The sequence below is a fragment of the Prenolepis imparis genome, unplaced genomic scaffold (assembly GCF_030444845.1).
Source record: "Prenolepis imparis isolate NDT839.2.m4 unplaced genomic scaffold, iyPreImpa1.0 SCAF_126, whole genome shotgun sequence".
Taxonomy (NCBI): Eukaryota; Metazoa; Arthropoda; class Insecta; order Hymenoptera; family Formicidae; genus Prenolepis; species Prenolepis imparis.
This window is the reverse complement of record NW_028141284.1, coordinates 44,114-60,718: the sequence shown is the minus strand read 5'-3', so window position 1 is coordinate 60,718 and position 16,605 is coordinate 44,114. Positions and strand designations below refer to the sequence as shown.

At 41.5% G+C, this 16,605-nt stretch overlaps 1 protein-coding gene across 1 annotated transcript; it reads right to left on the bottom strand.

Moving 5' to 3' along the window:
- Positions 1 to 939: 939 nt before the first annotated feature.
- LOC145947714 (uncharacterized protein F54H12.2-like) lies at positions 940 to 1,620 on the bottom strand. Its single transcript, XM_083057491.1, has one exon. It carries the CDS (start codon positions 1,618 to 1,620, stop codon positions 940 to 942), a length of 681 nt encoding a protein of 226 aa, XP_082913617.1.
- Positions 1,621 to 16,605: the final 14,985 nt, after the last annotated feature.

The following is a 16,605-nucleotide window of genomic DNA, read 5'->3' as shown; positions in this document are numbered from 1 at the left end:
ACGCTTGACAAATTTTTTGTCTCTATTATATTATCCGTTTGAGTTTGAATATTACGAATTAGAACGGGATTGACATTTATGTTGCTAGCAGCGTAATCCTTGTCGCAGTCAGTTTTCACGCTTTCGTAGCCATCATCATCGTCGTCGTCGTCGTCGTCACTCAATTGATAATTTTCGGGAGAACTACAAGTAGTGGGCTGACTAACGCTGAGAGTATCGCTGCTGCCGGTATTATTTTGATCGAGTAGCCAGCGTTTCAATTTGTAAGCGTTATGTAAGGCGCAATGAAATATCTGTCGAAATCCGTGATGAGCGCAATATTGTCCACACTCTTCCTCCAACAATAGATTTTTGAATGCTGGAGAGATACCTTCCAAATTATATATCTCTCTGGAAAGTAGATTTCGCAAGTAATGTGCTTTTTCACTGCCTCTAACGTAAATGTGACGCGTATGCCTTATAATTTCACGTAAATGCCGCGTAAAATATTTTGGATTAGCCTCGCCATCGAACCATTCGATCCCATGATAATTTCGTGCGAGCCAGCAGTTTTGTCGTCTTACTTTTTCGGGTAATTCAGCGAACGGATAGGGCGGTATCATAATCCAATGGTCGACGATCGGTGCGTCAATCGCGACAACCGCGACTTCCTTAGGAAGAAACTTCTCGCTCGAATCGCGGAAGCCTTGAATGTCAATGACTATATCCATATTGCGAAGAAAAACTTATACGCATTCGTTGGCGAGGTTTAAGTTTTTCACGAACCGTCGACGAACGCGTCTCGAAGGAAACTGATATTTCTTTTTGTTACATTATAAGTTTTTCTTCTCGTGAAACGCGTCGGCGAGTGGAAGTGGAAGAGAGCGGGGATAAGAAAAATACAAAAAATTTTTAATCGTACGTTGCGACGAGAGACATGTAAATGCCGCGATAAAAAATTTAACCGGAAAAATCGACGATGATTTGACGAGACGAGTCTATTTCTATTACATTATCAAATTCGCCGTAAACAATACAGTTAATTGTCTCGGTGAGCGCTTTTTCGAATCGTACTTCTAATCGTAAACTGCCGTGTCTCACAAGATTCCAATGCCCGGCGCAATTAGCGGACAAATCGGGTGTGAGATCAAAAGTGAAAAGCGTGTATCCTTTGGAATAATCGTCTCTACTTATGGAATTTCTCTCGTTTAAGAAATGAATGCCCGTTTCCGAGAAGAGCGTTTGATAAGCATCGACGTAAAGCGGTTCTTCCGGCGAGAAAACCGGTTGTAATGGCCTACTAGGAATTTGCGTCCCGTCGACGTACAGAGAGAAGAAATTTATGCCGTAATTTTTAAAATTAAACGGATTTAATTTTCTATCTCCGTTAAATGCCTTATTATTAATAAATCCGACTATTATTCGTTTCAGTAGTTGTCCGAGTATTACGTTATATAATGATTCGCCCACAACACCGCTGTGAATCGTGAATGTTTTAACCTCGACTCTCGTAAGCGGATATTTAGCTGTAACTTTACTCAGCATTCGAGCATGCGCGAGTAACACTCCGGCGCTTATTTTCGCCCTTCTCACTAGCAAGGCATCGAGAATATGTATTTTTGACGCGCTATTGCTTTCCATGAGGCAAAATGAATCTTTCGAGCGGACGAGTCTCAGTCTTACTTCCACTCCGTTAATTAAGAATTTGTCTTGATTGAAAACGTCGCAATGGAGATGTCCTACAAGATCTATTGCTCGCCCGTTGAAAAATGTAATGGGCGCATCTCGCGAGAGCGGTATTGCCTTTCGATTCCAGCGTTTCGTCCATGCGACCCGGTGTATCCGCGTCCCATAGACATGACGTTAGATGGGAAGTTTTTGCGGATGTAGAATAATTTAACAATGCCTCGATGTACGCGCGGTACGCGTAAGCGTTGTTTGGAGGCGACACGAGCTTTTGGTTGAAATACACGTCGACCTGATTGAAGATGGAATGAAGAAAATGATTTACGAGACCTACGGCGGTATCTGCTGTTGTGCCGCGTGTTCCTGGAGCTCGAGCCGCTGATTCGTCGCTCGATTTCGCGAAGACTCAGCAGAGTATGCGTGAGATCTAGATATTCTTTTCCGTGACCGGGGACGACGAATTCTATCGGTGAATCGTCCGAGAGAGAGGTCACGGGCTTGTAATGAATCCATTGTGAATTCTCGATACTAGTTTGTGTGGGTGGCAGGGAAGAGATCGAGTTCAGTCTTTAAACACTCGCTCGAATGTGTGTGAAGAAAAGACATACTTATTCTCCGACAATTGTTTCGTCGTCGCTGTCCTCGTCGCGGTTAAATGCGTGTAAATTAAAATAGATTAAGAAAATATATCGGATACGATACGTTTCTTGCTGATTTTACGTCGTTTCGTGGACGTCTTAAGTCTTTTTACCGTCGTACGGGCTTTCTTCCTCTTATTCTTCGATGATTTTGTATTCGTCTTCTTTTTCGTCTTGCTTTTCGATAAACTTTTCTTACTCGAGCGGCGGCGTTTAACGATGCGCGTGTCAAGCCCAACAAAGGGAAAATGAGCTACGTGCATTTTCGCATCCGATTTATATCCCGAACCTTTCATGAGGCTAGTTATTTTTTCTTTAGCTTGTCTTTTAAGATTGTTACGCGATTCTTTAAAGCGATGTTTAGCTGCTACCTTAAACGGAGTATTGTTTTCTACATCATCGATTATATTAACGCCCGCGCGTAAAGCTTCTTTACCCACAGCCCAGCGCAGCAGTACCTAAAAAAGGCAACACGCGCCTGAATAATCCTCCGAGAAAACTCCCGATACCGTGCCCTCGCTGATAGGGCGATCCGACGAAAACTCGTGGAATTCCACCACCGCGAGCTCCTCCGTTCTGTAATTCGTCGTAATACGTCGAGTAATAATCCATCAACAGAGAACGAACGAACAAATTTTTTTTTCTTTTCTTTTCTCTTTCTCGTTTTCTCTGACATAAACACCGAGTATTCTTACGATATCTATTCGATACGTCTAAAGTGCAATGTCACCGTCAGTGTCCCCAATTCGAATGGTATACTTTGACCCAGCTGATCTCTTATATCTATTTCGATCGTACGGAAACACGTTTGACGCAGCGTGATGTATTGAGCGGGCGAGAAATGTCTTATCTGAGTTGACGCGAACGCGTAATCATTTCGCGAGTCAAGCGCGACTATTCGAAGAAGGGGAGATTGTACATCGCCGGTAATGTAAGGTTCGCAAATGTCGCAATAGAAAAAGAGTTTGTCGGGAATACCTCGCAACAAACTACCCGGCTCGTCGGCTATTATCATACGAAAGTGCATGAGTTCGTAAAATAACAGAGAATGCATCTCTTCATCATAGAACCACGAAGGTAAAACGTCGGGTATAACGGAACTACTTTCGATTTTAACTAGCTTTTCTTTGTTATTGTACATTTCGATACCAATTTCATTATAAAACCACGCAGGTAACGCAGATGGTACAGTGGGTTCGCTATCGAGCTGAACAAGATCTCTGCGCTTGATGTGTATATCAAAGCCGAGTATGCGGCGGAGTTTGTCGGAAAAATTTACATAATGCGTCATACTACATTTATTTTCTTCGCAGGCAAGTTTCATGAAAACTTTACCACCCATGAAGACGTTGAAATGCCAAACGATATGTGAATCGACAGATTTAGCGGCGTAATTCACACTCTCGATAATATCGCGCATACTTAAGTAAATACCCGCGGGTACCTGAGATTTCATAGCCTTAACTGTCTTATCGCGCTCGTTAATATCGATGAATCTGATTAAATTTTCATTATTTCGTATATGTAAAAAAGTACACGGAAACTGAATCTCCGTGAGCGCTACTTCCCAACGTCCGTGTAATTCTATACGCTGGGGTAATTCAGTGGTGAAACATGTGGTTGTATTTTCCGGAAAGTAACGCATGCTACTGTTGCTCGGGAGAATCATGTAAAATTCTTCTTCCCTCATTTTAATTCAAAGATCTTAAACTCGAAGCGGGTATCCAAGAGTCGAATTTGGAGGGATAGCCTTGCCAACTAACTAGTAATTGTTTATTGTTGCCACGTCCCCTGCTTTTTATTACCCGCTCGACGATAAATTCTTCCCCTTGCAAATCTTTATTGACCGGAGTTAATTCTTGTTCGTAAAATATTCCGTCTATATCCTCACCCGCTAAATCGCTTAATTCATATACGCGTGGTTTTCTCCATTCGAGAACACGCCAAATTCGAAATATTTCTTCGCTCCACTTTGCCTCGTATCCTTTCTCAAAGACTACTTTTGCCCTACTGACACGCACGTGATCGCCCTCGTTATATTTAGGCTTTTGTTTATCGATTCTTTTTCTTCTCGTTGTCGTTCTTCCATCGACGATTCATATTTTCACGCGCGATGCGTGCATTTTCCCGCGTAACGGCTGCGGGCTGCATTTTAATAGAGGTATGACGAGTATGGTTGTAAGCGCGAACGATATCCTGTAAAACATCGATGTAGCGTCGCGTATTTTTGTGTAAAATAACGCCACATCCGTTCCTTGAGCGTCCTATTAAATCGCTCCACTACAGCTGCTTTAACATCGGGATTACGGGCTACGCGAAAACGAATGTCTTTTTCTTTTAAGAATTTCTGTACAGGCTGCGCTATAAATTCTTTACCTTTATCCGTCTGCAGATAAACAGGTTGGCGATCTTTGTTTTTCAAAAGTACACGCTGAAAGGCTTTTGTCACGCAGGTAGCTGTTTGTCGCGTAAAGGTTCTACCCAAACGAATTTACTAAGGACATCTATAATTATCAACAAATAAGAATATCCGTCATTATAGCTCTTAAGATTACGAAGATCAATCAAATCTGCTTCCCATAAATCGTCGATATTTGTCACGTTGTAATGTAAACGAGGAAATTTTCGTCGTACTGGTCGATGTAGCGTATACGCATCTTGCGATTTAAGCCATTCGACGACATCGTTGCGCGTAAAATTTGGTTTAGCAGCTCGAGATAAATTCTCCGTCGCGGAATAGCCTGCGTAATGCGAAGGAACGTAATACAATTTTTCGAGTTCCATTATTCGAGTTTACTCCAGCGAAATAAACCCTTCTTTTTCTTAGGCGAAGAATTCGGCACTAATGTTTTATTATCGTCGCTGTCGTCAGTGGCGGATAAAAACACCGTGTCTCCTTCGGTCTCGTTTAACTCCCGACCGTATGACTTTGAACGTGACAGTAAATTTTTCGGAGTGGAGCTTCCACGCGGTAACGTTTTCTCAATACGCAGGGATCTACGTGCGGACGTAGTCAATAAATCGCGATTCCCTATAAGATTGGTGGGTGTACCTATGTCGCGCAGTAATTGCGCAAACTGAAATCTCCCGATTGCTTTTATCGTTTTTCTCTCGCGTATCGCGTCGTTTATAAGAGCGCTAATATTCGATCCCGCTACAACGATGCCGTCTATAGTCACGAGTCCGCGTTTATCCCAACTAATTTTCGATGACAGGGTATCTAACAAATATTTCAATAAGGCGTTTGCTTTGGAACGATAAGTTTGCGGCACGCTGTTGAGTATTTCTTTGATTTTTTCCGCTGATTGTGCACGTTTCTTCCCGAAACTACTTTCGCTAACCGTATTATCACTGCTGATTGAAGTATTTCCATAAGATTGTATTTCCATAAGTTCGTCATCCAAGGGCATCTCGGTATCTTTATCCCGATCGTCTTCGCCCCCGTCATTGTCAACATTACTAGCGTCGTCGGCATTATTGCGCGTATCGTTGCGCGAATCATTGCGTAAGTGTCTTTTCGTTTCTCGAATAAAGTGAAGATAACGCTGAAGTACTTCTTTATACAATTTCCATCTTTCGCCTTCATCGAGGGGAGTCGCGAGGTTGAGAATACGCTACATTTCCGCGTCGAGTCGCGATAAGGAGGTTCCAGGAGTTCGTACGGTGTTATTATTAGCATTTTCCTCATTCGATATCATTGTATTTTCTTTCTTCGGCGAGTTATCCAGCATTGATGTAGTCTTCGCTATTTCCGGTTGTTGTTGATAATGTTGCGTTTGTCGCATTCTTTCAAGATTTTCCGTAGAAATCAGTACCATTTTTTTTGCTCTGTCCATTATTCCATATGACGAACGAGAACGCTTCAAATCTTTTTATTACTTCTTTTCTAGTCACGAAAAAACCAAATATTTGCAGAGTTGTATTTTTTTTTTACTCGCCGATAATCCGGGATAATACAACGCTGAGCAAAGGAGCAATAAGGTAGGGCAAAAAACCTCCGCGCTGAACCAACAGATTTCTCTTGGTTTTCCAATTGCCGCGTTTTGCAGCGACGCGTCGAAGGATAGATTTATGCTTGACTAAACGTGTTTTTTCGTGATTATTGAGCGGCACGTTGCCTTTAAGAGTATTATAAATACACTCTTGAATACACTTTATGAGATTATTGTCGGCGGTACGTAAGAACGACGCTCTTTGATTTTTCTTCAAATAATATAGAGTTTTCAAAAGGCAGCCGTTTCTCTCACCGATGGAACGTCTGGCGATTTTTATCGCGTCGTCGGATGAATTTTTTGACGTCGTCGACGTCTCTTTTTGCTGTCTTTTTCCGCGTGTTACCATTACGCTAAAGTTGCGCAACTGACAAGTCTCGCATGTAAATGCTGACCTTTTATACGTCCTCCGTTACTGCTCGACTAATCGATCTACGAGGAATGTAGACGTAATGCAACGTATCGCTGGGAAAAATGCACCTGCGAAATCGATATTCGTCTGGAGTCGATTGTTTCAGATCGAGCAATAAATACCCGTGAGGTCGCGAGGTAGCGTCGTAGTATGCTTCTTCCAGAAATTTCGGATCGTCGGGATATACTTGACGCGCGAGATGACGAATTTGAGCACGATCGCGCGGATTTTTGAAAACTACTATATAATTAGCGTTGAGAGATATATCGCGTTATCCGCGACCTTGGTGGAAGAGATTTTGCGAGATGAGTATAACGCTAAGATTCTTATGATGGCTTCCTTTGGTAAATAGATCTACGATAGCGTCGCACGATGACGATTCCCTCATAAGATCGTCAATTATCACTAATTTTGGAGATAGCGGATCGTTTGAATAATCTTCCAGACGCGGTAACCCCTCGCGAAATTCGATTATATTTTTCTTTATTTTTAGCAAAGTCACTGTATCCGTTATTATGTACATCGTTTGTTTCTTCTTCTTTATTTTTACTCGTGTCGCACTGCAGGCGCCGATACGCATCTTGCCATTCGGCGTAATAAAATAAAATTCTCTCGAATCGAACATCGGACATGCCGGATAAATGACGAAGAAAAGTTTTGATGAAAATTGTTTTTCCGCATCCCGTAGGTCCGCAGACAATCGACGTCCACGGATGTTTCCATCGTACGTCCATTTCGCGAAATTAATTTAGGAATTAATTTAGGTTCTATTCACGAGTTCATAAATGAAAAAGTTAACGCATGCGATTTAGTAACTATTGTGTATGAGCGTGTATGTGTGTGTGTGTGTGTGTGTGTGTGTGCGCGCGCGTGTGTGTGTGTGTGTGCGAGTGTGGGTGCGTGTTAAAAACGTACGCGCGTGTCGCATATATTTTTAAAATATTGAAGGTGATTTTGTCCGTGTCATAAGCTTATCCTCGCGTTTCGGGGGCCACATCCGCGGCGGCCGCAAGCTCGCGCTAGCGTTTTCTTACACGCGTACGAGCGAAGAGCACCGCGGCCGATTTAGCCGATACGTTGCCGCAGGAGCGACGCGAGTAAGCGTTTCCGCGGAGATGCGCTCGCGCCAGCGTTTTTCTCCGAGCACCGCTACTTATGAGCTTATGTACGCGGTGCTCTCCATGCCGCTCACTCGTGACGGAAATGATAAGCTCGTTTAACGTTCGAGGATCAAACTATAATTTACGTCGCAATGCTCTACGCTCGCAGTAGGCACAAGGAGGCAATATTATAAGGAGGATAAAAGAAAATGTTCTGATTGAAGATAGAAACAATTTCATTTATTAATAATAATTTTTGTTTTTTATAAAATTAAGATTCGCGTTTTAGCAAAATAATACGAACAATTTCATTAAATCAAAGCGAAAGTAATTCTACAAATACAATGTCAAAGTAAACATCTAAAAATGTTAAGTTATTTATTTGCGTTTGTACATTACGTGCAATATCTTGATAATTGCCTTTGACAGTAAGTTTTATAATTTCGCGATTAATGTAAGACAAGGGAAGTTTTAATTCTATTTCGTTAATTAAATATCTTGCAGTTACATTAACAGTATCGACTATAGAAACTAACTGCGTCAAATGCGCATCCACGCATTTTCTAATATTTTCCAAGCCGAGGAAAGTAGTTTTCTGCATTACTATCGCAACGGCGTAAGTTTTTCGTTTCTTCAACGGCGGCTGCGATTCTTCTTCCACCTTATCATTCGCAACATGATCCTTGTTTTCCTTGTATGTCACCAGTACAGCCCTCGCTCCATAAGCAGTAGTGAAGTTGATCGAAATATTCTCGATAATAATGGGATCAGGTTTAATCTTTTGAGTCTCATTCAAGTATAGATTCATATGCTCCATATTGGCTTGAAACTTCTGCCACGTGTCGACGTCGAAGCAAATTCCATCGGCATAATTGCCTGATAATTTAACAATCGGTACGAAGCCACCGCCGTCGTTCCTCGATTGCAAACCAATGTGTATCTTCTTAGTGTGCGAAGAATTAAGTCCATACGTTGTAGATAACAATAAATAACGTTGCTCGTTTCTTCCGGCGTTATCGATGTCGATGTTGTCGTTGTTATCCGTCTTGCGAATATTGCGATCGCGTTCAGATTTCGCAAAATTAGTTACTTCCTTACGTGTGGCCATTGTTTTCACTTGTAAAACGACACGAATAGTCACGCGGCAAAATGGCGGCAAAATCACGTGGAATTCTTTCTTCGTAGCACAAACTTATGTTTTCGTACGCTCGAATTCGAATGAATACGGAAGAGCGATTTGTCGATGTGCTTATATTGCCAATCTCCCTCTCTCGCAAAAATTTAAAAAATCAAAGTGGGGAAGACATAATTTATACGTGAAAAATCAGGATTTTTCATGTTCAGACCTGTGCGTTAAAAATAAGAAACTTCTAGAAATATTTAGAAATTTCTAGAGATGAGAATTGAGACGCACGTGTAACGCGAGAAGAGGACGAAAGAAAAATTTGTATATGTAAGTGAATAAACGAAAAAATCAATTTTTCATGTCAAATCGAATTTTTATGTTTAAACAAAACTCATTAAACAAAAAGAAAACGTATGAGAGATTATATTTTATTTGAAAATATTTTTGTTCTTTTAAAATATAGCATGGGATTTAGAAACTCGAGAACACAGGATTAGGACGAAGATTAGTGTAATAAATCGCCTGTAATAAAAGTAAAATAAATGTTTGAAGACAAAAAAAAGTAAGGCCGGTGATTTAGATCACGCAACATTATATGGTAGGATAAAAAAACAGGGTTATAGTCTACACAGCTATTTTTTTTGTAGCTGAAAAAATAAGAGCAAATGATTTTATGATTTTCCCCGATGCTGCTAAGGAAATAGTTGCAAAATTCAAACACCAGCTAGAATATTCGTCAGAAAAAAAATCGACGTTCGCCAATTATATAACTAAAATCTTTTCTGCCACGCCTAGATGTTAAGAAAAGCATCATCCGATAGGTAAGTAAAGTAGATTAAGAATGCTCTACGTCCGCCTTCTTCTCGAAAAACGAAATAACCGCTAGCGAGAAAATTGAAAATTTTTCGAGCCTCCCATTCTTTTAAAATATAAACGAAGAAAATGTTGAATTTTTCAACGCCTGCTTTTTTGGTGGGCGTGGATATAAAGTATAAATTCTTCGTAACGTAATAGAAAATGCACATTTTGAGTTTGACATCATCCGAGCTACGCAGCTTCGTGAACGCGTTTTCACGTATCGTGTTATCGTCGTGTGTTGTGAGTTACGTGTAAACGTTAAGTGCAGCGAGAAGGAAAAAATGGCAGCTCTGAAAAATTTAATATCGGAATGCGTAACTTTGGCCGCGAATTTAGCGCCGACGATAAATGCTGCGTCGTATTTATCACGGCTGACGGAAGAGCCGTGTAATAATTACGATATTTTCATGAAATTCGCGGGTTCGATCTCCAATTCTTTACTAGGAGTGCTATATAGATTGGGGCATTTCGGCGGTGATAAAGAACTATTAAACGCCGCCGCAGAAATAATATTAATGCGCGAGGCTTTTCAACACGAAGAAGAGGATGTGGGTGGGTATGTAGCCTATCTACTAGTAGCGAATCAACGTAGAATACAGTTAACAGGTAATTATTTTATTCCATTCTTTCGACGAGAAAAAATATGAGACCGTGATTAAATTATAAACCTAAATTTTAAATCGTTTTTAATTATTCCTAGCGCGGAATACTTCTGTAAAACTCGCCGTAGTACCCCCCACCCGAAGACGTCGAGCGGAAGAAGAGCCCGAGGCAGGACCTTCGCGTAAGTTTACAGGGCACTAAAAATATATAATAATTATTTGTAAAAATATATAATAGTTACTGATAAAAAATTAAATATTTTCAGGAAGAGCACGAATACACGCACCGGAAAATGTTCCGATTGCTGTTATTGATATTTCTGATAAGATAACATTTTTAGAAAAAATAATAAAAATATTTTTAAAAGAAATATAAAAAATTTGTAATAATCTTAATATATAATGTATTATTTTAGACGACGAAGATGATATTGTAGTCGTTAATAATAATAATAACATCGAAACCAACGACGTCAATGACGACGTTGACGACGGCGACGACGACGACGACAACGATTCTATCTTTGGCGTAAGCTCAGCGGATAGCGAAGTGTTCACACAAGGTAAGACGATATTTAAAAATATAAGTACAAAGCGCTGAAATTTGAATATACGAAGTAATATAAGACTTTATAATTATATATTATTTTTATAACAAAATTTCAAATATTAAAAATTAGAAATGGACCAGGAAGAGGAGCAAGAAGACGAGGAGGAAAATGACGAAGAGGAAGAAGAAATGGAGGCAGAAAATTATGAGCAGGATGAAGAAGGCGAATACGATCCCCGCGTGGAAGGTAACGAAGTTGTTTTACTTTTTGCAAAATTTTTATGTTCGAATTTAATCTTAAACAAATTTAAAATTTTAGCAATTCGTCGCTTGCCGATTATCTATTCTCCGGAATATTAGCGGCAGGAGAGCGGGATGCGTTACTCGAGATACGACGATTATCACCACGAGGTGAGTTATCTCGTTGTAATATAACACTAGCGGCTGTGCAAAGATTAAATTCGAGCATAAAATAAAAGCAATATTATAGTATTTTATACAATTTATATTCAATTTTACAATTTTCTTTTTTCGATAGTACAAAGCGGCGGAGGGGTAGAGGATGTGGACAAAACAACGCGTCTGAGAGAACATTATTATCACACTCGCAGAATAATGAAGAAGTAATCACGAGGGGGGAGAATGAAGAGGAAAATCTTGATAATACCTCGTCTGAGACGGAAGATGGAGAAGAGGAGGTGGAGGAGGAGGAGCAACGACAATCGCAACAGCAACCACAACAACAGCAACAGCAGGTCGGCGATAATTTTAATTATATAAATTTGATTAGTGAAAATGCCCGTAGATTTAGGAGATTTGGGATAATCGGTAGAGAGGCGAGTTTCGCGATACGTCCATTACCCGAAGGCGGAGATATTTATTGTTCTTTAGAAAATGCGTTTCGAGAAATTCACGAATATGCGATAAATTCGAGTGAACCGGGTGATTATGTAGGATTATCGTTCGATTCGCCGAATTTATCACACGGACCCGCGGGTTTATCCTTTCGTCCAGTGCGTGATTTGACCCACGAGGATATTTGGGACCTTGTGAGCGCGGTAGCGCAGAGCGCGGGAGGACTCGATATCGCGGAACAATTTAATGTACTTATTTACAACATCTCTGTTCCTTTAGGGCGCGGGCGTGTCGCATTAACGCGAGAAAATATCGCGAAGCGCTCAATAGTCCAAATAAATAATTCCGACAACTTGTGTTTTCCCCGGTCTCTCGTAGTAGCGCAAACTTATTGCGAACGCGGTAACATTCGTACGGGAGAGTTACACGAAAAATGGAATAGAGTAAGACATCAGCAATCGGCGTTACAGTGCGAGTGGGCGTTAGAATTAACAAAAAATGCCGATGTAATAATACGCGAGGAGGGATGCGGGGTTTATGAAATTGAGCGCTTTCAGCGATATCTCGCCGCAGACAATATCGCTATCGTCATATATAATTTTAGTACTTTCGGTCGCGGTGAGAAACCGTTCTATGACGGTACAGCGATACTCGCTTCTCTCGGACGTGAATCCTCTTATCCGCTAAATATTATGTATTATGAGGATTCACGTCATTACAGCCCTATATTAAATTTAAAAGCCGCCTCAGGTTCTCGTAATTATTGCGCAGCGTGCAATGTAGGCTTTCGAAACGATAGAGGTAGCGGTCACCGCTCAAATAAATGCCCGCGTTGTTTTACCGTGCCGGCGTGCGATCACTCTGACGTACGAAACGTAAAATGCGGCGCGTGCAATCGGACGTTTTACGGTGCAACGTGTTTCGAGCGTCATCGTAGTGAAAAATCATATGACGGTAGATCGTCCGCCAGTGTTTGTAGTGTCCTACGATTTTGCGATAAATGCGGGTGCGTAGTTAAAGCGAAAGCGAAACACGAATGCGGAGTTTCTTACTGCAGATTATGTCATTCGGCGCAACCTCGAAATCATTTATGCTATATGAGGCCTCTTCGACGCGTCGTTAATTCCTCTGCCGGACCATCGTCGTCGACATCGCCTCCGGTAGTAGAAGCGACGACAACGTCAGTAGATACAGCCATCGAGGAGGAAAAAAGCACAATTGATAATGAGGAAACGAGCACATTTTCATATAAAGACAGAAAAGGACGCGTAGCATTTGTGTTTTACGATTTCGAAACGCGGCAGGACGAGACGATCGAAGGTACGACGTCAGTAAAAAAACACGTTCCGATACTCTGCGTCGCGCAACAAATTTGCGAAGCGTGCGCGCGAAACAATGACATGTCCGTGCGTTGTCGCTGGTGCGGAGTGCGAGAGTTCGTGTTTCGTAATGATCCGGTGAAATATTTTGTCGATTTCGCAACGCGAAGGACGAAATATTTCAAACAGATCATATGCATAGCACATAATGCGAAAGCGTTCGACGCTCAATTTATTTTGAAACATATTGTGGAAAATAGCGTCAATCTCGTGCCGAAAGTTATTCTGAACGGAACTAAAATCGTCGTATTAACGGTTGGACATACAAAGTTTATCGATAGCGTAAATTATATGCCGATGCGTTTATCCGAGTTGCCGAAAGCTTTCGGGCTGGAGGATATAGTGGATAAAGGCTTTCCGCACTTATTCAATACTGTCGAAAATCAAATGTATGTTGGACCATTACCCGCCGCGCATTACTACTCTCCCGAAACCATGAAATCGAAAGAGCGCGAACGCTTTCTCGCGTGGCACACTGACATGCGGCTAAAAAACTCTGTGTTTGATTTTCAACGCGAGATAGTGCAATATTGCCATACCGATGTTGATATACTTCGACGAGCGTGCATGGCGTTTAGAAAAATTTTTATAGATCGCGGAAATGTATGCCCGTTCGAGGAATGTACAACTATTGCTTCGACGTGTATGACAGTTTTTCGGAAAAACTTCTTACACACGAATACGATAGGTGTCATTCCAGCAGGCGGCTACAGAAAAGCGAACACGCATTCGCGTAAAGCTTTGCAGTGGTTGATATGGAAGGAACGCGAGCTCGGTCATCCTATAAACCACGCAGGGCGTGCACGTGAATATCGCACGAACGACGGCACACTCGTCGATGGTTATTATGAAAAGACATCGGAAACGGGGATAACATCTCGTCACGTGTTGCAATTCCACGGCTGCTTTTGGCATGGACGTACTTCGTGCTTTCCGATAAATCGCGATAGACCGCTTCCGTCGGCTATGAAGCGTAGAGACACGATTGACTCGCGATACGAGCGAACTCTCGCGATCACGTGGCGACTTCGACAACGGGGGTACTTGGTGACAGAAAAGTGGGAGGTGCTTTCAATCGAGAAATGCGAGATAATCTCGAGATGCGCGAATTTCTCGAGAAGCATCCGTTGCTGGAAACAGCACCGCTCGATCCTTGCGACGCATTTTTCGGTGGACGTACGGGAAATATCGCGACACTTTACAAAATTTCGGGTGCGGAGAAAATACGTTACGTGGACGTATGTTCTTTGTACCCGTATGTATTGAAGACGGGTGCTTTCCCTATCGGCCATCCTGTCATTTATATCGGAGATGAATGCTCCACTTTAATCGGAACGGCACCGAATTATAATTTTGACTCTGTCGAAGGCCTCGTACGTTGTACAGTACTTCCACCGCGCGATTTATTTCATCCGGTACTTCCGTATCGCTCGCACGGAAAATTGTTATTTGCCTTATGTCGCAGTTGCTGCGAAACATTTTCGCAGTCGGCGTGTACGCACGAGCGTCCTAGCGAACGCGAATTCGAGGGCACGTGGGTGTCCTGCGAATTACGCAAGGCCATCGAAAAGGATTATCTTGTGATAAAAGTAAATGAAATTTGGCAATATGAAATTAGTCAATATAATCGCGAAACACGGCAAGGTGGATTGTTCGCCGAATATATAAACTCATTTCTACAACTTAAACAGGAAGCAAGTGGGTGGCCGAGCGAATGCGAGGACGATGACGCTAAAGAGCAATATCTGAGGGAGTACGGGGAAACCGAGGGTATTGTTCTGATAAGCGTAACATAGCGCGAAACCCTGGTTTACGTTCGGTCGCGAAGCTTTGTTTGAATTCATTCTGGGGAAAATTTGGCCAGCGATCCAATTTGTCGAACACCGAAGTCGTTAAAACGCAGCAGCGTTTTATGTCATTATTAACAAATCCCGAGCACGAGATAACCGATATATTACCTGTAAACGACGAGGTAATATATGTTTCGTGGCGATTGCGACAAGAGGCTGTCGTACCCTCACCGATAACCAACGTAGTAATAGCTGCATATACGACCGCGCAAGCACGATTAAAATTATACGAATATTTAGAGCGTTTAGATCGCCGCGTGTTATATTACGATACCGATTCCTGTATTTATGTGAGCACCGGTGATCCGCATGAATATGAGCCGTGCACGGGTAATTTTTTAGGCGATATGACCAACGAGCTCGAGAGCTACGGTCGCGGTAGCTACATCGAAGAGTTCGTGTCCGGTGGCCCAAAATTTTACGCCTACATTGTGCGAACACCCGGGGGCTGTGAATATGAGACTTGTAAAGTTAAAGGAATAACCCTTAATTACGAGAATTCGCGGCACGTTAATTTTAAGAGCATTAAAAAATTATTATTAGCGCGAGAAAAGAATCAAGAAAAAGAAAAAGAAGATGACGTAGGAGAAGAAGAAAACTACAATAAATCTACGTTTTAGAGCAATTCGACGCATCGCGTTTCATGAAATTGTAACGCGGGACGAGACGAAAATATGCGCACCAGTATTGGTAAAACATAGATTTATTAATAGCCGCTACTCAGTTCCGCACGGTTATTTATCATCGGAATAATAATATTCTTTTCTCGCGTATTTTCTTCGGTCTTCCACGTCTTTCTTTCAAAGTAGGATATAAGAATTTTATACATTTTTTAGGAAAGTAATGTAAATTATTGTAATAGTTGTAGTATTTGTATATAGTATTAGTAATAATTGTAACAATAATTGTAACATTTATAAAATGTTTTGTTCCTGTAATTTTAAGTGTAATAAGCTATAAAGAAAATATATATTATGTATCACGTCTATGTAATAATATCAATTTTATTTAAAAAGTAGCATAAAGTAAAATTTTGTACTTCAAATTGTCTAATATTTTCCTTCTCTCTATCCTCCCTTTACTTCGAAATAATTTTATTCTTTTCAGCAATAAAACCTGGACATAGCGTTACTAAATACGAACTCGAACGCACGTGTTTTCTCTTAGGCCTCCTTTGTGACCTGAGCTGCCAATAATATCCGACAATGCGACGCTGAGTAAGCGATTAGTCGAAATTGTAAACGGACGCTGGCCAGTTGTATTTTTTACTTATTTTTTGTTTCTTTTGTTACCGACGGTGCTGACGATATTTGACAATACGACACTGAGTAAGCGGTCAGTCGAAATTAGTGTATGCTCATATTTTTTATCTTTTTTCAGCACTATACATAGTCACCGGGGCCTATCCGCTCTATCGCTACAGGTAGACGTGCGACGTGCGAAGTGTCATAAACCACGACGGCAGCGCTATACCTCGATTTTTTTATCGCCATATTGTCGGCTTTTTTTCAGAAACCCTGTCCGCTCTCCCCCTTCCCCACCAAATACAAAAATCAACCAATCAGCGTGCTGGGCCAC